The 23,444-nt window shown below is 38.3% G+C and overlaps 1 protein-coding gene across 1 annotated transcript; it reads left to right on the forward strand.

Annotated features, from left to right (window-relative positions):
- The first annotated feature begins 11,896 nt into the window (after window positions 1-11,896).
- On the forward strand, window positions 11,897-18,380 carry LOC111193040 (lymphocyte antigen 6D-like). Its single transcript, XM_022671888.2, has 3 exons — window positions 11,897-12,059; window positions 16,504-16,626; window positions 17,707-18,380. Exons 1-3 carry the CDS (start codon window positions 12,005-12,007, stop codon window positions 17,919-17,921), a joined length of 393 nt encoding a protein of 130 aa, XP_022527609.2. The 5' UTR covers window positions 11,897-12,004; the 3' UTR covers window positions 17,922-18,380.
- The last annotated feature ends 5,064 nt before the right edge of the window (window positions 18,381-23,444 follow it).

A 23,444-nucleotide genomic window follows, 5' to 3' on the forward strand; every position in this document is an offset into this window, starting at 1 on the left:
GACAATATTTTTATTTGGAATTTGGGAGAGATGTTGTTTGTAGTTTATAGAATAAAACAACAATGTTCATTTTACTCAAATATATACCTATAAATAGCAAAATCAGAGAAACTGATGCAGAAACTGAAGTGCTCTCTTCATTTTTTATGAGTGCTCAACACCCCTAAAGATTTGATCCTGGAGTCACTCTGATGTTGAGTGTGATAGACGGAGTCAATGTGATTCAGTCTGTCAGAAGCTGCACGTGGAGAAATCTGAAGCTCAGTAATGAAGAGAGATCTGCCCTATACTGCCCCCTCCTGACCACTATACTAACATTACATTACCACAGAGAGAGAGAGAGAGAGCTCACTATACCTCATCTTTCACAGTAACTGTAATAAGCACTGCAGTTTCTTTTTTCTACAGTTCTTTTAGTAAGTTAAAAGTATGTGTATAAAGTAGGTTAATCAAATTAATTTAAATCAAAGTAATTTAAAATACTATTTAAAAGTTATTTTTTTTAAACGAATAATCATTACATTATATCTTTACATATAGAAGCTGCAGAGTGATTCTCAGTAGATAGGGTTGTGCTAGGTTGTTTTATGTTGCAGTGATTTGCATATTTTACACTTTTCCATATATTTAACTGAAATACAATGAGATTTTATATAAATGCTGCATGTAAGGTTGAAGAGGGCTGCTTACTTTTTATAATAAAAAATAATGTAAAGGAAACAATAGCTTGTGCATCACAAGTAAAAAAAAACTGAAGTTATGAGTAAAAAGAAAAAAATGTAATCATGATTTGCTATATATTTGATCTAAATAAAAATCAGTGTTTATTTTCATAATTTGGATTTTTATTCACTACTGTCGTGATTTATTTTGTAATTTATTTCGTTGCTTTTGTTTTATTGTACTTTGATTCTTGAATCTTGGAAGGGAGAGAGAGAGAGAGAGAGAGAGATGAGTTTAGTGGAGGTCAGACAGGATTAAAGCTCAAACACCATCTGTCCAACTCTGTCTACACACACACGCACACACACACACACACACACACACACACACACAATCCAGCACAGACACTCACCATAATCCCAGAGGAACACACACCCTACTCTGCAGATGTTTGTGTGTGTGTGTGTGTGTGTGTTTAAGAGAGAGCAAATTAAAGCCACACCCACACACACACACACACACACACACACATACTCCATGTTAAAAACAGTGATTTAATATTTCTTATTAATTTGCATAACATTAAGTCAGAGGCATGAAACATCATGTTTTAATGTGTGTGTGTGTGTGTGTGTGTGTGTGTGTGTGATAAATAAGATGTGAACAGTCACTCAGAGTTTGTTGTAAAATGGTTAATTCTAGAGAATTTCAGTCTTGACTCAAAGTATTTAGATAATTTAAATACAGCTCCAGTCTTGACATGATTTCAGACAGTGTTTTTAGGACTGACTTTAATGAGACTGCTAAAATACAGTAAGTACATATAATAAATTGTGCTTTCGACTCATTTTAAACACTAACTTAGGCTAAAAAAGAAAAATAATTTAGTGGTGGCTCGATCTTGAATACTAAAGAAGTTCAGTTGTGATTCGGACACTAATACTAAAAAAAGCAGACTTAAATACCATAAAATATTATTTAAAATCATGTGTGCTTTGGATTTGTGTACTGAAAATGTAAATGACTCAGAATAGAATGCTAAAATATGTAGATTAAGCCTAGTCTTGGACTACATTTAAATTTTAGTCCGGGACAGTCTGGGACTTGGTTTAAACCAGAGACTGTAAAAAAAGATGGACGCAGTGTCTCCGTTCCCATTCATTCATTGGCTATGTCTCAATTCAGGGGCTGCATCCTTCGAAGGACTCATTTGAAGGCCGATTACGTCACCGCGGTGCGACTAGGCTGTCCCATTTCAAAGACTCCTTCGAATGCGGCCGACGAATGCAGCTTTCTTTTCCTCGGAAATGAAGGGTGCACCTGGTGTATCCTTCACAGCCTACAGTATCCCAAGATTCATTGCGCACCGTCTTATTTCAGCATGAAAAGGGCGGAGTCAGCAGAGGAGTCTCTATGTAGTATATGTAGTACATGTAGTATTACGTAGTTTATAGATATATAAATACTTAAAGATATTATAACTATTATTTATATATTATATCATTTATATTATTTAGTTTATATATATATATAAGTATTATTTAGTTTATATATGTAGTATCGTGTTTATGTTGTTATATGTTAATAGTTTATAGATATAAAAATACTTATATATTTATTTACATAAAATAAATTATATATATATATATATATATGCGTGTGTGTGTGTGTTTGTGTATTATTTAGTTTATTTATAAGTATTGTTTAGTAATATATATATATATATATATATATATATATATATATATATATATATATATATAGTATTTATATATATATAAAATACATAATACTATATAATATATAATAAATAATATAACATAATACTATAACATAATACTATTCTAATTTATTCTCTCTTTTCCAACTTTCAAAAGCCCTTTTATTTGTTTATGTTCAGCTCCACCCGTTCACATTTAAAATATTTAAGTAACTGCACAGTTAATTAACCTGGACTTAATTAGTTTGGTATTTTGTGGTCTGAAGCAAAACGAGAATCCAAATCCCTCGTTTCTCAGCTCTGACTTAGCCACGTAGGGTAGACTGTCCCATTTCAGTCCTGCCATCGCAGCCTACCCATCCTTCAAAGGACACACCTTCGTAGACCTCGTCCTTCAATGGATGAATTGAGACACAGCCAATGAAAATGAAGCCAAAATCTTCCTCCATGTTGGTGATCCTGATACCCGAGTCTGTAGAGCGCAGTAGAGACCAGAGGAGGGAGAAAGACTGTGGAGAGACAGCCTACTCATTTAAATAACCCCGCCCCTGAGGGCTGATGGCTGCCTCCACAGTAGAGTTGCACGGTGTACCGAAGGTTCGATTCTTTTTCGATACTACGTCATCACAAACGATTCGGTTCTTTAGCGTTCGATGCTTTCGATACTGTATATAGCCCAGTCACTAGCTTCAAATGAGTCAAATTAGTAGGCGCGATTTGATTCAGTTCATAAGAAAACTGATTCACACCGCAGCAGTCGGTGTGGCAGGATTCAGATAAACTTAGTGTTCTGAACAAATGAATCGATTCACGCGCAAGCCAGCAGAGCAGCAGCGAGTGTAGAATGGCGACGGCTAAAATAACAGATGTCTCTCGTCCGCGACTTGTGGACAAAATGGGCGCGCGGAGTGAAGTGTGGGAAAATAGTCTGAGATGTAGGCATCTGTTTTTTATTGATATTTTTATTTTTAAATAAAATAACGAAAACTGAAAGTGAAACTAAACTACTTTTTTAAGCGCTGTTTTCACTCCCGCAGTTGTACAGCGGGGGGTGTTGTGCCGATTCTGTCCGCGAAGCGGGAGTCGGATTCAGTAGCGGATTCGGCACAAGCGCGGCGGCACCTCGCGCTCCGCGGTGTTAGTTGTAAGCGCTCGCGCTAGCCGCAAAATACGACAGAAAACACTGAGGGAGCTGCAGAATTATGTGTGGGACTAGAATATGAGCACGAGGAGATCAAAGAGAACCTTTACCTGTGAGTAGCTCACATCAGAACACGCAAATCTCTCGCTCTCTCTCTCTCTCTCTCTCACTCTTTCTCTGTGTCTCTCTCGCACGTGAACGCCTCCGCGTTTGACCTGCAGCACTGTGTTTAGCTGTTCTTAAAAATCATTTTAATTAAATAATAGTTCTATGCTTCTATGTTACAGTGTTATTTAACATAATTCTGATCGTATTTCGCTAATTCATTTAGCAGACAAGCACCCTGATCTCTACAAAGAGCTGAGAAGTCGACAGGTTAGTGGAGTTAGTCAAGATACACTCTGTCTGTAGCTTTACTAAGATTTACTAGCGACTGCTAGTAAATCACGTTAACACGGAGAGGAGTGTGCAGGAGTTTTGTTTTGGACCCGTGGTTTTCTCTATTTCTCCATTATCCCATTGGCTGTGAAACATGAACTCAAGATGTTCACGTTTTCGCGTTTCCATCGCAAATCTGTGGTCAGGCACGTAGCCTGCTTGCTCGTTACACTGAACATGGGCTTATTAAAAACGGTAAACGGTTGATTAATAAAACGGAGCAGTGAGTGTTAAAATGATCATAACATTGTAATGTTCTTCTGTCTCTTTATTTTCCTTATTCAGAACTTAACTTCTGCCCGCCCGTCAGGTTCACATAGTCAGGCTACCATTACCTCTGGTTTTAGTTTTAGTTTTTAGGAAGTGTTTAGATAATTATGTTATAGTTAAGGTTATAATAACGAAACTTGTTTTTTTGTACAAATGTTTCATTTTAGAATAAAAACGTTTGCACCGATTGTTCAGTGTTCAATCCAGTTCAGTCAAAAATAAACATTTTATGTTCAGATATTTTTATTGTTTTTTTTCTTCCAAGTATCGTTTTGGTATCGAGAATCGTGATACTACAGTTGGTATCGGTATCGAAGTAAAAATTTTGGTATCGTGACAACCCTACTCCACAGAGCTCACACAGTCTATGGTCCCGCCCATACAGTCATTGGTCCCACCCCGGCTAGGTGTAACCCAGCCCTTTTACAATAACCACACCTTTTAGAAAAGAGCTGAATAACGTTTTAAAAAATGAATTCTGTGGGGATATAAAATTTTGACAACATAAGCAGAGGTTACACTAGCTGCTGCATTTAAATCTGCTTTTAGCCACAGTGCACCAGCGAGCTGGAATTCACTACAGGAAACTTTAAAACTCAGCCTGCCATTGTCTTAGCTCATTTTTTTTTAAAGTTTCTTTCTTTCTTTATTTTTTTATTCAACTTTTTAGTTTTTAATATTAGTTTCTTTTAGCTGATTTTTTGTTTGTTTTTTACATTTATTTTTAGTTTCTTACTTTTCTTTTATTGTTTATAGGTGTTGCTTGTTTATATTTTACTCTTTTATGTGTTTAGTTTTTATTTATTCATCTGTAGTTAAATTTCTATTAGTTCTATTACCTTTTTTTTACCTATGATTTTATGATTCTTGCTTTTAAACTATTATTTTTACCTTGAAAATCCTTCATTCCAAGAGCCATCAGACTCTTTAACTCCTCCCATCGGGGACGGGATGCTGCTGACGACTGAGTTTAACCCAGTCACACCACATGGACATTATTATTCAACCACTTAATTATTTACACTAACACTTCCTCAACCTCGCTTACATTCACGTACACTTTACTCATGATTGGGTATTCACATATTCACATTCTCTTTTTAGAACTATATTTGTTACAGATGCATATTTATATTTATATGTCACATCAGTCACTTTCATAATCAATGAAAATGAAATGAAATGAAAATGTGTAAGTTTTTTATAGCCTTATATATTTTCTATTTTTCTGTGTTTTAATTTATGTTTGAATATGTTTCTTATTGTATTGTGTTGTTGCTGCTGGATGCCTAAATTTCCTTCGGGATCTATCTATCTATCTCAAAGTCAAAGTCAAAGTGGTTTTTATTGTCATTTCAGCTATATACAGAGTACACAGTGAAACGAAACAACGTTCCTCCAAGGACCATGGTGCACATAAACACAGTGTAGACAGAACAATAGTGCAACAGTACAAAGGACCAGGTGAGGTAGTAATTACTCTATTACACAGTGTGCAATAGAGTCCAGTGAGGTAGTAGGGTTTTTAGTGCTTTCCATTTTCTGGGGTAAGTGGGGTAAGAGTGTGTGTGCATGTACAGAAAAACCATCAGTTCAGTCTCTGCAGTTGAGGAGTCTGATGGCCTGGGGGTAGAAGCTGTTGCAGAATCTGGTCGTGCTGGACCGGATGCTGCGGTACCTTCTTCCCGAAGGCAGGAGGGAGAACAGTTCGTGTGAGGGATGAGTGGGGTCATTCACAATGTTGGTTGCTTTGCGGATGATGCGGGTGGTGTAAATGTCCGTGATGGAGGGGAGAGAGACGCAGATGATCCTCTCAGCTGTCCTCACAATACGCTGGAGGGTCTTGCAGTCAGAGACGGTGCAGGTCCCAAACCAAGCAGTGATGCAGCTGCTTAGGCTGCTCTCAATGGTCCCTCTATAGAAGAGTGTGAGGATGGGTGGAGGGAGACGGGCCTTTCTCAGCTTCCGGAGGAAGTAGAGACGCTGCTGGGCTTTCTTGGCTGTAGAGCTGGTGTTCAGGGTCCAGGTGAGGTTATCTGCTAAGTGGACACCAAGGAACTTGGTGCTCTTAACAATCTCCACAGAGGACCCGTCGATGTTGAGTGGAGAGTGGGTGTGTTGTGCTCTCCTGAAGTCAACAACCATTTCCTTTGTCTTGTCCACATTCAGGTGAAGGTTGTTGACTGTACACCAGTCTGTCAGCCGTTGCACCTCCTCTCTGTATGCTGACTCGTCGCCTTTGGTGATGAGACCCAGCACGGTTGTATCATCGGCGAACTTGATAAAGCTGTTAGAACTGTGTTTTGCAGCACAGTCATGAGTCAGCAGGGTGAACAGCAGAGGACTCAGGACACTGCCCTGTGGGGCCCCCGTGTTCAGTGTGATGGTGCTGGAGGTGCTGCCCCCGAACCGGACTGACTGGGGTCTCCCCGTCAGAAAGTCCAGGATCCAGTTGCAGAGGGGGGTGTTGAGGCCGAGCGAGCTTAGCTTCCTGGTGAGGTTCTGTGGGATGATGGTGTTGAATGCTGAACTGAAGTCTATAAACAGCATTCTGACGTAAGTGTCCTTCTTCTCCAGGTGGGTGAGGGAGAGATGAAGGGTGGTGGTGATGGCATCGTCCGTGGAGCGATTGGGACAATACGCAAACTGCAGGGGGTCCAGTGAAGAGGGCAGTTGTGTCTTGATGTTCCTCATGACTAGCCTCTCGAAGCACTTCCTGATGATGGGTGTAAGTGCAACGGGACGGTAGTCATTGAGGCAGGACACTGTGGACTTCTTCGGCACGGGGACGATGGTGGTGGACTTGAGGCACGTTGGGACAGTGGCGCTGCACAGGGAGATGTTGAAGATGTCCGTGAGAACATCTGTCAGCTGGTCTGCGCACTCCCTGAGCTCTCTGCCGGGGATGTTGTCTGGTCCTGCAGCTTTTCGTGGGTTGACTCTGCGCAGAGTGTTCCTCACATCCACTGCAGTCAGGCACAACAGCTTTCTCAGCTTCCGGAGGAAGTAGAGACGCTGCTGGGCTTTCTTGGCTGTAGAGCTGGTGTTCAGGGTCCAGGTGAGGTTATCTGCTAAGTGGACACCAAGGAACTTGGTGCTCTTAACAATCTCCACAGAGGACCCGTCGATGTTGAGTGGAGAGTGGGTGTGTTGTGCTCTCCTGAAGTCAACAACCATTTCCTTTGTCTTGTCCACATTCAGGTGAAGGTTGTTGACTGTACACCAGTCTGTCAGCCGTTGCACCTCCTCTCTGTATGCTGACTCGTCGCCTTTGGTGATGAGACCCAGCACGGTTGTATCATCGGCGAACTTGATAAAGCTGTTAGAACTGTGTTTTGCAGCACAGTCATGAGTCAGCATTCTGACGTAAGTGTCCTTCTTCTCCAGGTGGGTGAGGGAGAGATGAAGGGTGGTGGTGATGGCATCGTCCGTGGAGCGATTGGGACAATACGCAAACTGCAGGGGGTCCAGTGAAGAGGGCAGTTGTGTCTTGATGTTCCTCATGACTAGCCTCTCGAAGCACTTCATGATGATGGGTGTAAGTGCAACGGGACGGTAGTCATTGAGGCAGGACACTGTGGACTTCTTCGGCACGGGGACGATGGTGGTGGACTTGAGGCACGTTGGGACAGTGGCGCTGCACAGGGAGATGTTGAAGATGTCCGTGAGAACATCTGTCAGCTGGTCTGCGCACTCCCTGAGCTCTCTGCCGGGGATGTTGTCTGGTCCTGCAGCTTTTCGTGGGTTGACTCTGCGCAGAGTGTTCCTCACATCCACTGCAGTCAGGCACAACACCTACTCGTCCGGCTTGGGCATGGTCTTTCTCGCCATCGTGTTGTTTTGTGCCTCAAACCGTGCATAAAAGTTGTTTAGGGCATCAGGGAGGGAGGCATCACGTTCACAGGACGGTGGCATTGTCCTTTAGTTGGTGATTGCCTGGATGCCCTGCCACATGCGCCGCGCGTCACCCGTGTCCTTGAAGTGGCTGTGGATTCTCTGGGCGTGTGCGTGCTTTGCCACTCTGATAGCTCTTGACAGGTCGGCTCTCGCTTTCCTCAGGGCCACCTTGTCACCCACTCTGAAGGCGGAGTCGCGGGTCCTCAGCAGCGCACGTACCTCAGCAGTCATCCAAGGCTTCTGGTTTGGGCATGTGGTGATGTTCTTGGAGACAGTGACATCATCAATACACTTGCTGATGTAGCCAGTGACTGATGCTGCATACTCCTCCAAATCAACAGAATCGCCTTCAGTAGCAGCCTCCCTAAACATGTCCCATGCAGTGCACTCAAAACAGTCCTGAAGGGCAGAGATGGAGCCTGCCGGCCAGGTTTTCACCTGCTTCTGAACTGGTCTGGAGCGTCTGATGAGTGGTGTGTATGTTGGTGTCAGCCAAACACACATGTGATCCGAGAAAGCGAGGTGGGGGCGGGGCTCTGCCCGGTACGCGCTGGGGATGTTTGTGTAAACAAGATCCAACGCGCTCGCTCCTCTCGTTGCAAAGTTCACATGTTGGTGGAATTTAGGGAGCACTGACTTCAGATTTGCGTGGTTGAAATCTCCGGCGATAATAAACAGTCCGTCTGGGTGTTTGTTTTGCAGATCGCTGATAGTCCGATAGAGTTCACACAGAGCCTCTTTAGCATAAGCACCAATGCTAGCGCTGGGTGGGATGTAGACAGCAGCTATTAGCACGGCGGAGAACTCCCGTACTAAATAAAAAAGTCTGCACTTGACTATCAGGAACTCCACCAGCGGAGAGCAGTGTTTGGCGACAGTCACAGCGTTGTTACACCATTCCGTGTTGATGTAAACACACACGCCTCCACCGCGGGTCTTCCCGGATAGAGCCGCGCTTCTATCGGCTCTGAACGCGGTTAGCCCGGCTAGCTGAATGGCGCTGTCCGGAATGTTGTCGTTCAGCCACGATTCCACAAAAAACAAAACACAGCAGTCTCTGAACTCACGCTGGGTAGTTCGCTGGAGTCGGATGTAGTCCAGTTTATTGTCAAGGGAACAGACGTTTGCAAGAAAGAGCGATGGTATAGCCGGCCGGCTAGGACTAGCCTTTAGCCTCACGCGGATCCCGGCTCTCTTTCCGCGCTTCCGCTTACGCTCGCACCGTTTGCGATGGCACTTCCGCTGGGCTCCGGCGTAGGAAACACCGCGGGCTGGCGGCCTGGGTCTCTTAGCAGGCTAAGCTCAAGTAGCGTCTGCAGAACCTCGTCCGGTAGCGTGTTTTCTGGCTGATTTCTCCACTGTAGCAGGGTCTGGCGGTGGTAGAACATGTGCACGGGTGTTCCGATGCACATATTTGCAGGAAATAAACGGAAAAAACGACAAATAGTAACACAAAAGCACCATTTAACGCTGCGTGTTAACGCGCCGCCATCTTGGGTGGGCGATAACTACCTATCTATCTATCTATCTATCTTAATATTTTTTTTAAATTATTATCCTTTTTTAAAATAATTCTTATACCTTATTATAATGCTGTTTTTTATGCTTTTTATTACTTATTTTATTCTATCTACTTTTTTGTTGTTGTTGTTGTTGTTTCTGTCAATCTCTTCCCTACTAATTGCTCGGCTGCATTGTAAATGAGGGCCACCCTCAATGTACTCTGAGTTTAAATAAAGGTTTATTTAAATAATGGAGGTAGAATTACAGTATATTAGAAAAAAAAAACGTGATTGAAAGTTGTCTGTTTTGCCATTGAAACCTATGGGGATGGGTGGAGTTACACAGCTTTCTGCAACCGAACAGCAGGGGGTGCCTGACCTGTGGTGGCTTCACTTTTGAGAGACAATGCTCTGTCCAGCTATACACAGTCTATGGGTAAAACCATATACCATAGACTGTGTTAAACCATAGACTGTGTATAGCTGGAAGGAGCATCATCTCTCAAAAGTGAAGCCACCACAGGTCAGGCGCCCCCTGCTGTTCGGTTGCAGAAAGCTGTGTAACGCCACCCATCCCCATAGGTTTCAATGGCAAAACAGACAACTTTCAATCATGTTTTTTTCTAATGTACTGTAATTCTACCTCCTTTATTTAAATGCAGCAGCTAGTGTAACCTCTGCTTATATTGTTAAATTTTTATATCCCCACAGAATTCGTTTATTAAAACGTTATTCAGCTCTATTAAAAAAAAGGTGTGGTTATTGTAAAAGAGCTGGTTATGGGCGGGACCAATAACAGACCGTCATACCTCGGGTATCAGGATCACCAACATGGAGGAAGATTTTGGCTTCATTTTCATTGAATGAATGTGAACGGCGACACAGCGTCCATCTTTTTTTACAGTCTCTGGGTTAAACTGACCCAAGTTCTATGTACTCGGCAGCCGGAGCCTTTGCACAAGTGGCGCATGGGCTGGCCAATTCTGTATTATACTCAGTGGCTGAGGTTTTGGCACAGACAGCAGGGGGTGTTATAATTACCTGGATCAGGTGTGTAAGATTAGGGGGCAGGTAGTCCTGGTGTAGTTTTGATTTCCACTGCTAATGGTTCACTGTGTGTGTGTGTGTGTGTGTGTGTGTTTGTCCTGGGTGGACCTGCATCACAAGACCATTGGTCAGTTGACTGTCCTCCTGCTTCCCATTTACGTATATTTAATATGGCAGTTATACTCACCGTCTCTCTCTCTGTCTCTCTCTCTCTGTCTCTCTCACAAACACACACACACACAAACCATTTTAGAGCACATTTAAAACATGCATTTGTGGTTTAAAGTGACCAATATCACAGAAAATCATATGCAGTATATACATCTCTAGAAAAAAATAAGAGATCACTTAAAAATGATGAGTTTCTTTGATTTTACCAAATTGAAAACCTCTGCAATATAATCTAGAGGAAGATGGATGATCACAAGCCATCAAACCAAACTGAACTGCTTGAATTTTTGCACCAGGAGTAAAGCAGCATAAAGTTATCCAAAAGCAGTGTGTAAGACTGGTGGAGGAGAACATGATGCCAAGATGCATGAAAAAAACTGTGATTAAAAACCAGGGTTATTCCACCAAATATTGATTTCTGAACTCTTAAAACTTTATGAATATGAACTTGTTTTCTTTGTATTATTTGAGATCTGAAAGCTCTGCATCTTTTTTGTTATTTCAGCCATTTTTCATTTTCTGTAAATAAATGCTCTAAATTACAATATTTTTATTTGGAATTTGGGAGAAGTGTTGTCTGTAGTTTATTGAATAAAACAACAATGTTCATTTTTCTGAAACATAAACCTATAACTAGCAAAATCAGCAATTCAGAAACTGATTCAGAAACTGAAGTGCTCTCTTAATTTATTTATAATTGTTATTATTATATATATAATTAAAGACCATGTGTGTATGCTCAGATATCAAATACTCAGCTTATGAAAACAGAACTTATTTAAGTGTATTAAAAAGTACAATACACAACTAAAAGAGTCAGTTTCAGCAGTAAATAGTCATAGAAACATGGTTCATATCTAAAAACTGTGGGACTAGTTATGTGATGACGAAAGTTACTATTATAATAATAGTATGAACAAGAAATACTGTATACTGTACAACAGTTGTGCAATGATTTGTAATTTGCGACCCTAAATACTTATTCAGTGGAGCAGAGGGTGGACACACACACACACACACACACACACACACACACACACACACACACACACACACACACACACACACATTCTTCACATATTCACATATCTTGAGGAGGCTGAAGATTATGCGGCTATGCTCCATGTTGCCAGTGTGAAGCTTTAGCAATTCATCATGTCTGGATTTACTGGCTCAGTTTTGCTGCTGCTGTGCTGTCTACCTTTAGCAGGTATATACACACACATATTCTCCACATCTGCTTTATCTATCTATCTATCTATCTATCTATCTATCTATCTATCTATCTATCTATCTATCTATCTATCTATCTATCTATCTATCTACTGTATATATGTATATATACATTGCAATTTAATATTATTATTTTATATGCTATGTCAACAGTATTGTATATATATTATATAGATGTATTAAACAAAGGGTGATCTATTTTAAGCATTTATTTCTTTTATTGTTGATGATTATGGTTTACAGCCAATGAAAACTCAAAAATCAGAAAATCAGTATCTCAGAAAATGAGAATATTATATAAAACCAACTGGTACTTTTGTCAGTGTGGGCAGTGTGCCAAGTCCTGCTGGAAAATGAAATCTGCATCTCCATAAAAGTTGTCAGTAGCAGAGGGAAGCATGAAGTGCTGTAAGATTTTGTGGGAAAACAAAACTGCACTGACTTTAGACTTGATAATAAAACACAGTGGATCAACACCAGCAGATGATCAGCATGTCTCTCCAAACCATCACTGATCATCAGTACATTTTACATTTCATTTATAAATCAAGGGATCAGAGTCTGGAGGAAGAGTGGAGAGACACACAGTATAAGCTGATCGAGGTCTAGTGTGAAGTTTCCACCAATCAGTGAATGTTGCATGTGCACATTGTGAAATTGATGCTGTTACAATATATTGCTGCAAAAGTGCTTCCCTCCCCTCTGACCTATAAAAAAGACTCTTCAGCCCTATCTGGAAGGGGGTATGTATGTGTTTCTCTCAGACGTCCTCTGAAAATAAATTACAGGCTGAATTATCTACTGTTTTTTTTAGCTGAACTCCGTGGTCCTTCTGTAATTTTAGTCCCGTCCAGATCCACATCTCTGAGTTTTGTCTCCTCGCGTTTAATAAAATAGCTATTTGTCCACTGCCACGCACTGTAATTACACTTTGGGAGCGCGTTTCCACGGAGATCCACGTTAAAAACACAACAGTGAGTGGACATGGAGGAGCTACTGAACGTGATGTCATGTGACCGAGAAAGCCAACAAAAAAACTCACTGGTCCTCCTGTTTTTCAATTGCAGTCCGGATGCAGGAGTTTTATCACTCTAGAGTAGAAGTTTAAATATTTTTAACAGATGTCCCCTTGAGAAACTAATCCCATCCGGATACACTGCAAAAAACTTAATCTTAGCAAGTGAAATCTTCTAAAATTAAGGCAATAAATCTTATTTTCTTCTCTGATAAGATTTTTTTGTCTTACTAAGCATTGTGTGTAAGTGTTAGATTATCTTGCTTATTTTGGGGATAATTATCTTAATCATTCTTACTTAGAATTTGTACCTTATTTTAAATAGTTTAAACTCAAAATAAGCACAATGAAGCAGAAATCAGGTTATTCTGATTCTTGTGTCGAAAAACTGTGACTTTTTTGCTTGATTTAGGTGTTACTTCACTCATTTTGAGACTTTGCCATTGCTTTTTGTATGAAATCTTACAAAGAAAATTTTGCTTACCCCATTGGCAGATTTTGTTGCTTAATATACATAAATTTGTGTTAATTTGCATATATTTTGTCAATGGATTTTCTGCAGTGTAGAGCTTATGAGGCAACATTTAGTAGTGTGGCAAAAACTAGACAAAATATATGTTCATTGAAAGGTAAATGCTTAAATGAAGCAAATAAATCTGCCAATGGGTGAACAAAATTCTCTTTTTTAGGATTTCTTAAAATAAGCTATAAATACAAAGTCTCTTTTTTTATTTTTAAGGCAACAGATCTTATTTTCTTTTCTGATAAGACTTTTTTGTCCTATTAAGCATTGTAAGTTTATTTGAGTTTATTTTACCTATTATGGAATAATGATCTTATTTAGTCTAATTTAGAATTGTCATCTTATTTGACCAAATTTGAACTCAAAAATAAGCACAAAAAGTCATCAATTGAGTTATTCTAATTCTTGTTTACAAATGTAAGGTAAAAAATCTTAGATTTTTGCTTGATTTGAGTCTTACTTTACTTATTTTGAGATTTTGTGATTACTTTTAAAAAAAAATCTTACCAAGAAAAATGTCTTACCCCATTAGGCAGAGTTTTTTGTTTAATATAAGCATGAATGTCTAAATTTACATATATTTTGTCTAGTTTTCACCAATGTTTGTTTTTGCAGTGTATGTAAACCACTTTTACTCTTACAAAATGTTTAGTAAGACAAAATGTCTTATCAGAGAAAAAATAAGATTTATTGCCATGGAATTAGACAATTAAATTAGCTATTAAATTAAAGATTTAGTTTTTTTGCAATTGCACCAGAGTGCAACACTTCCTTGGTCTGCACAAACTCTAGATTTAAAACCAATCAAACACTTTTAGGACAAATAAAGACTCTGCAGCTTCAGCTTCACCCTTACACAACCTATGAGTGCAGAGCTACAGGATCTACAGGCCCAGCTGCAGCAACACCGTCAGTGGGTAAATAGATAAATAGTGCTGCAGGATGCCATACGAAAACTAGTTCTAAGTCATTTTAGAGCATTTCTATTGGTCCATTCATCATGAAATTTGGACACCATGCATTGAACAAGTGGCAGATTCAGTTTTCACAGTTTTTACAGCAGTATTTATTCACAATGCCTCATATATGATAATTCATAATCATATAATAGAGAAAGTGGATTCATGGGCGCCCACAGAGCGAGGAGCTTCACAAAGGCAGCTTGTTTTGTAGTTTTTTGCCCAGCGAATGCCATAACTGGTTGGGCATGACTCCTCACGTGACTGGCATGTGGTTTCTGCCCATGTGAGTGAGTGTAGAGAGAGATAAACATCTGTCTGAGGGCAGAAATGTGGGGCAAACAACAGTCTTTAGTTAGAATAACGGCTCTTATTATGTCTGTGATTTATCTCTCTCTCTCTGTGTTTCTGAAGGGAGTGTGTGGATTTGAAGTGTGGGATTTGTAGGGACACAGTAATTAGAGCTCTTGTGTATTTGTGACAGAGTTTTGTGTTCTTAATGCTCTACAGACAATATTTTAAAAGCTGCACATTTGCTGCATAAAGCCCTAAAAGTAGATATAAAACCCCTATCCAGATAAATTTCGCCATCCAGATAGAGTGAATCTGATTGTGATTGGATGTAGAGAAGTATAAACATATACCATTCCGACTCCCTATTGGTTTATACTGTGATCCATCACACCTGCACATGTCCCCTCCCACACACACACTCTCCAGCAAGAACATAGCAGATGTATGTAGTCTAGTATGAAGGTGATCTGTGCAGATACTCAAGAGAACTCCAGACAAACCAGCCCAACTAAACTTCTTTAACTTTAATATATTTACATTCTACTAAAATACATTAATTTACAATCAGCATATATGCAGCTGAAACACTGTAGGGAACAGCCTAGTGCAAAATCCCAAATTATATTATCAACATTAACATTTTAATAATAGAACATTCCAGCTATTATAGCTTTATTTAAATGTGTTTTTGGGGGGATTATGTGCCAATGCCTAAGCTTGTGTTCTTAATGGCTTTATTTCCCCCCCTATTTTACATTACTTTTACTTTTATACTTTAAGTAGTTTTGAATTCAGTATTTTTTTAAACACTTTTTCTTAAAGAGTAAAAAGCTTGAGTTAATACTTCAACTCCTACAGAAGTATTTCACACCCTAGTATCTACAGTATACTTCTACCTACAGAGTAATGAATGAAACAACTTTCACACCTTTAATTTCTGCAAAAGTGGGTGAGGTCCCAAGCTGGAGAAAAGGCAAATCAAATAAAAAATGATGAGTTTCTTTGATTTTATCAAATTATAAACCTCTGGAATATAATCAAGAGGAAGATGGATGATCACAAACCATCAAACCACCAAACTGAACTGCTTGAATTTTTACACCAGGAGTAAAGCAGCATAAAGTTATCCAAAAGCAGTGTGTAAGACTGGTGGAGGAGAACATGATGCCAAGATGCATAAAAAACTGTGATTAAAACCAGGGTTAATCCACCAAATATTGATTTATTAAAGCTTTAAAGCTTTATGAATATGAACTTGTTTTCTTTGCATTATTTGAGGTCTGAAAGCTCTGCATCTTTTTTTGTTATTTCAGACATTTCTCATTTTCTGCAAATAAATGCTCTAAATGACAATATTTTTATTTGGAATTTGGAGAAATGTTATATGTATTTTATAGAATAAAATAACAATGTTCATTTCACTCAATAAATAAATAAATAAATAAATAGCAAAATATGAGAAACTGACTAAGAAACAGAAGTGGTCTCTTAATTTTTTCCAGAGCTGTATATAATGATTTATCCCATGAATTCTACACAATTCTTTCACAGTATGTTTTTTCAAAAAATGGTAATCTTAGTCATGTTTTTTTATAATAACTATATTATACTCTCTCTCTCTCTTTCTCAGTGTTGTCTCTAGAGTGTTATTCGTGTGTTTTCCCGGCCATCTCTCCACTCGACTGTCTGAAGTTTCCACAGGAGTGTCCTGAAGGTCAGCGCTGTCTGTCCAGTGAGGCTGTGGCAGTCAGAGGTGAGAAATACAATACACTTATAAATAAAGTGGCCAGTGAGCGGACGTGCAAGGTAGGTGTTTCCAATAAAGTGGACAGTGAGTGGATGCACCAAATAATAGGTGTTTCCAATAAAGTGGCCAGTAAGTGGAGTCAGCAAGTAATAGGTGTTTCCAATAAAGTGGCCAGTGAATGGAAGTAGTTGGTTGTAGTTGACCAGCAGAGGGTGGTAAAACTCTATGTATCAATATTGAGTGCAGCAGCTGAATGTCTGAGGGATTGTTGATGTTAATGTTTTAATAATGGCATTTAAAACATTAAAGCATACAATACAAAGCTTTTATGTATATAATAACTAATTTTTTCTTTATTAAAAAACCCTAGAAAAAACGTTTTTACGAGTTTAGGCTTAGACATGCCTATTCTTCTCTATTTACTTCAGCCTAACTATTCTCTTCACAGGGTTTCTGCTGCATTTTAGTTCGTGTTTTGCAAAAAATGAACATAAATACAGTCAATTTCGGTCATGAATAAAGGAAATAAATCTTTTACTGGAGGGATGACTGTATGTGTGCTACTGCAGTAAGCATTTAAGGTGGAACGATAATCCGAATAAGGCGCTGGTGAAAAATCAAAATCAAGTTCGGCTTCTGATCCGTTAGTTTAAATTTCCCATTTTCGTTTGGATCATCAAATAAAAAAACAGAAAATACAAGCCGTTATTTGTTTTTTGATATTATATAAAAAAATTAAATAATTATTATTTTTTTTAATTTTCAGATTTTGATTCTCAATTGAATATCAAATGAAAGAATGAAACACGGATTCCAACTCTACCTCTTCACAACTTCACAACTGATGCTCTTAAACGCATTAACATTAAGAGACAAGAAATTCAAGTAATTAACTCTTGATGGGTTCAGCACAGCTGTTAACTGAAAGCCAGAATTCCAGGAGACTCTACCTCATAAAGCTGACTGAGAAAATCCAGCAGAGATGTGTAAAACTGTCTCTATCTAAGCAAGAGATGATACTTTTAAAAAAAACTAAGATATTACTTTGGATGACGTGTCTCTCTCTCTCTCTCTCTCTCTCTGTAGGTTCTGTCGTTATAGTCCTGCATGAGAAAGGCTGTGCGATGGAGACTCAGTGTGGGAAAAGTGGAGAGAAGCATGCAGCCGGGCTGAACTTCACCTACGATAATCAGTGCTGCGACACCGACCTCTGCAACTCCGCCCTGCGGGTCAGCGCCCCCTGCTGGAGAGACCTTCTTCTGGGCCTCGTCAGCGTCACCCTTGTCCTCCTGCTTCAGTGAACTGTGTGAACTGAAGAAACGCACTGATTTATAATCACCTGCCCAGGTTTAGGGTTCAATTACAGTTGGGAACATTTGTCCTTTTATTGTTTTTCTCTTGAAAGATACAGGGGTTGGACAATGAAACTGAAGCACAATAATTTATTGTGGTGATGGACAGTTCTGGTGGAAACAGGAGAGTTGAGGTGCACATTGAATTCTGCGTGATTTGATCAGCCGTGGTTTTATGTTTTTTGGATACAATCCGGGTTAGCACCCGAACATCCCTTTCAGACAGCTTCCTCTTACAGCGTCCACAGTTAATCCTGTTGGATGTGGTTGGTCCTTCTTGGTGGTATGCTGACATTACCCTGGATACCGTGGCTCTTGATACATCACAAAGACTTGCTGTCTTGGTCACAGATGCTCCAGCAAGACGTGCACCAACAATTTGTCCTCTTTTGAACTCTGGTATGTCACCCAGAGTTCACGTATGCACGTATGTCACCCATAATGCTCTTATTGGTGCAATGTGCAGTTAATGAAGATTGAACACCAGGCTGCTCCAATTTAGCCATGAAACCTCCCATACTAAAATGACAGGTGTTTCAGTTTCATTGTCCAACCCCTGTATACTTTAAGGCTGTGCATCTCGCCAGTCAATGGATGTGACACAGTTTGGCCAATGGGGGCGCTATAGTGCAACAATTTACATTTTAATCAAAAAATGCTGAACTATAAGTCCTACACTCAATTCAAACAACTTAACTTACATCTAATTCCCATAGGTCAGGAGTCGGCAATTAAGTTTGGCCATGGGCCAGATATTTTCCAAGCCATTACGTTTAGTAAAATGAAGTGTAATGGGACGGAGTGCTGCTACAGACTAGTAGCTCTCCAGCCCAGAGGGTTGTTGAACCCAATTGCAGAACAGTTGATCTCAAAGCAGGTAAAACCAATAAGAAAAGAAAAAGAAATAAATAAACACACCGCTCCTTACGCAGGGTCGAACCTGTGTTGTCAGGGTCACGGCCCAATACACTACCGGTGCCCTGGCTAGTGAATTGGGACACAGCCATAAAAAAACACCCTTATAAGGAAATAGGGAGCCCAAGAAGATGCAGAGCTGAAGCCACGCAAATCGCGACAGAGAGAGAGGGGAGGGATGTAAAGAAAAGCTCGCCAGAGAAGCATTTTATATTTATATATACCTCACGGGCAAGAGTATCAGTTTTCTGGAGTGACCATCCCGTCTACATCTAATACAATCTTTCTAAAAACAGTTTTTTTTTTTTACCAGCACAGCCTCTGAAACCGGATCTGGTGCTGCTAATGGTGCTAATTTATAGTGTCCCAGACATTATCGTGATAAATTAGTATTATTCATTGTTGATTTCTGAGAAGCTTATGTTACTGATAAAATAATAATATTATAATATAATATTTAAAAAATATATTATATAAAAAAAATAGTAATTCAATTTCTAACAAGAAAAAAGGTGGATAATGTGCAAACAAAAATCTAAAAAGGTGCATTCTATATATATATATATATATATATATATATATATATATATATATATATATATATATATATATATATATATATATACGCCTATTTATTTAATTAAAACTATGTTTTTCTTATTAAATAAAGAAGCCTATTTTTTTGCTACAGAGTGAGCGACACACTAACCAGTAAAACATTAACAGAAAAAACACACTATAAACATATAGGACTAGTTAAACAATGACCAGAGAAAAGCAAAGTCAAGTCAAGTCAAGTCAAGTAGTTTTATTGTCAATACTGCATATGTACAGGACATACATAGAATTGAAATTACGTTACTCTCCTTCCCAATTTTACAGCAAGTACAGATAATGGATAATAAAGAAAAATAAAGAAAAAGGGGAGACACTATGTGTACAATACAGCAGCAGGGACACAGACATACATGAGACAGAACAAGGTGCAGTAGTGGTGGGGGTGAAATAGATATATAAATAGAAATAAAAAGAAATAAATATATAATCTAAATCTAAATGAGTGGGAGACACTATATGTACAATACAACAAAAACACAATAGACATTTGTGAGACAGAAGATAATAGTGCAATATTAATGGTGATTAAGATCAAGTGACAATATAAATAGAACCCGTATAACAGTAGTGCAATGTTGTATCTAGCTTAAGGCTGGTAAAGTTCTTAAAGTTCCCAGTTCTTGGGGAATTAAAGTGTGTATGACAGTGCAGCGTAACAGTAGTGCAGGTATTGGGTGTGTAGTGCAGGTCCTTTTACAAAAAACACACACACACACAAAAACACACACGCACACACACGCACACACATGCAAATTGTGTGTGCGTTTATTTTTCTTAAAGCATGAACGGAAGTTCACGTCTAAAAAGAAACACAGATGCAACCACACACACACACACACACAGAGCGAGGCCTGGTGGGAGTGAGTCACATAGCTAAGTTCCCCTTCTCTATATTTAGACACTAAAGCAAGACATTCTTATTTTCTCGTGTTCTCTGGCAGCTTCTGTCCGAGTCTTCTTCCTCCGTCCTTGCTAAAGATTTAAGGGTTATCAATCAGTTATTAATCCTAAAAACTACAAAAAGTACTACTTTATAAGCATTTAATGTATCAGACTATGCAAAATACCTCAGGGCTCTATTCTAGGGCCTATTAAATTGATGTAAAACATGACAGTAGTACATTATAGGCTTGCATACAGAGTATAAAGAATGGTTTATGGTTTATACAAAGCATCTATTTAGTAAATAATAAAATAATACTTAAAATGTGTCATTTTTATATCACCTATTTTAGTAATTTTATTCACTGTTGATTTTATGAAGTGGGTTAGTGTGTAATGCTATAAATAGCTATCCTAAAACTATCATACTGAAATAAAAAGTGACAGTTATGAACTGTAGGTTGAGTTTGAAGGGCTTAAACAAGTTAAACAAAGCATCTATACATGTTTAGCTCATTGGACTGGAAGGAGTTCCTCAGGGCTCTATTTTAGGGCCTATGAAAGTGATGTAAAAGATGACACAGTAGTGAACTGTGGGATTACATACAGAGTCTAAAAAAAGGTTTATGGATTTAAACAATGTGCATAAAGCATCTATGCATTAAATAATGAATCTGTTTAAGTTAACAGAGTTTGTGGAGTCCCTCAGGGCTCTATTTTAAGGCTTATCAAACTGATGTAAAATATGATAGCATTGAGCTGTGTGTGAAATTTTTAAACTGGTTTAAACAAGTTAAACAAAGCATCTATACATGTTTAGCTCATTGGACTGGGTGGAGTTCCTCAGGGCTCTATTTTAGGGCTTATGAAAGAAGTGATTTAAAATATGACACAGTTGTGAAATATGGGATTACAAACAGGGTCTAAAAAGGTTCATGGAGTTAAACAATGTGCACAAAGCATTCCTCAGGGCTCTATTTTAAGATCTATAAAAGTGGTGTAAAATATAACAGCATGTGTGCAAATGTTTCTGGGGTTAATTTTGCTACACCCTGTTTAAAACACTGAAAATTATGAAATTATGACCAATTATTTTAGTCATTTTAGTCACTGTTAATTGTATGGAGATATTACGCATGTAATGCTATTAGCAGCTATGCTAAAACTCTTGTGTCTGTTTAGCTAAATTTCCTTTGGGATAAATAAAGTATCTATCTATCTATCTATCTATCTATCTATCTATCTATCTATCTATCTATCTATCTATCTATCTATCTATCTATCTATCTATCTATCTATCTATCTATTTAACTAGCTAGCTAGCTTTCCATACTGTGTGGAGTCCCACAGGGTTCTATTTTAGGGCCTATGAAACTGATGTGAAATATGATAGTAAATATGACTGGTGAAGTTAGAAGGGTTTAAACAAGTTAAACAAAACATCTAAATGTGTAACTTATCATGTGACTCTGTGGAGTCCCTCAAGGCTCTATTTTAGGACTTACAGAAGTGATGTAAAATATGACACAGCAGTGAATTGAAGGCTTATACTGTCTCTATCCAATGAAAAATGTGTGTAAAACCTTTCTAACTTTTAATGGGTGTCAAAGTAAAATTACTTTATTTCAGGTGTTGAAAATATGTAGTAAACTAAAAATCAACAAAAATTGAGATACTGGTTTTTCATTGGACAGCGATGTTTTACGTATTCGAGAACTATTTCATCTGTTTAAGTGCCCAGATTTTGCAGTGACCCTCAGGGCTCTATTTTAGGGCCTTCAAAAATGATGTAAATTATGACAGAAATAAATTGTGACCTTATATTCCATAGAAAGTAATAATTTTTTAAAAACCATTTTAAATTACTGTCATCATCCAGTCTTTATAATATAGAATTGTTGATTATTTTAATAATATTTAAACAACTACTCCAAAAACTACTGTATACCTGTTTATCTTACCAGATTGTGTGGAATCACCCAGGCCTATGAAACTGATGTAAATTATGACAGTAATAAATTGTTGTTTAAATACAGAGTTTAAATGTTTTTTTTTTTTCATTTTTTTTAGTAAATAAACTGTTAATTAATTAAAACATTTTTAAATTAATTTATTAATATTTATAACATAAAATGTATAACTTTTTATTGACTGATTGAACTGAGATGGCTTGTGTGTAAGGTAACAGTTTTCTAATGTTTCTAATATTTGTAACTTTTTTAACATTGACTAAATAAAGATTAAAAAAGACGTCATGCATTCTGCATCTTTATTTTTAACTTTAAAAGTGATACTAATCTTTATTGTACTTGTACATGTGACCTCAGTAACAGCCAATCAAAACCGATATGCTGATGAGCTCATTCATATTAGAGATGACTGGTCTTCACCTGATTGGGTTAAAATGAAGAAAATCACTTAAATAGAACCTGTTTAACAACATGAAGCAGATAAAAGATCTCAAAAAGCAAGAAATTCAAAAATAGATGAGAAAAAAAAACAAAGTCATTGATCATCTATCAGTCTGGAAAAGATTCTAAAGTCATTTCTAAAGCTTTGAGACTCCAGAGAACCACAGTGATTCACTATTATTCACTAATGGAGAAAAAACATGGAACACTGGTGAACCTTCCCAGGAGTGACCGGTGAACATGGTGGTAGTGTGTGTGTGTGTGTGTGTGATGATGATGGTCTGGAGCTGCTGGATAACTTGCTGTAATAGATGGAAGCAGGAATTCTGCTGTTTTTGTACCAGAAAATCCTGAAGGAGAAAATCCACCATCTGTTCCTTAGTGACCTCAAGCTCAGGAGTACTTGGGTTCTGCAGCAGGACAATGACCCAAAGCACACAAACAAAAAGTTCACATCTAAAGGAATAAAAAATACTAAATGAAGGTTTTGGAGGAGTTTTTTTAAATAGGGTCAAGTTGATTTGGATATTTTTTTCCCTTAATAAATAAAATTATCATATTAAAAACTGCTTTTTTATATTTACTCAGGTTATACATTTAGCCCTACTAGGATGAGATTAGTTTCTTAGGGGGATGTCTGTAAAAA

This window comes from Astyanax mexicanus, chromosome 2 (genome assembly GCF_023375975.1).
Source record: "Astyanax mexicanus isolate ESR-SI-001 chromosome 2, AstMex3_surface, whole genome shotgun sequence".
In the NCBI taxonomy this organism is placed as follows: Eukaryota; Metazoa; Chordata; class Actinopteri; order Characiformes; family Acestrorhamphidae; genus Astyanax; species Astyanax mexicanus.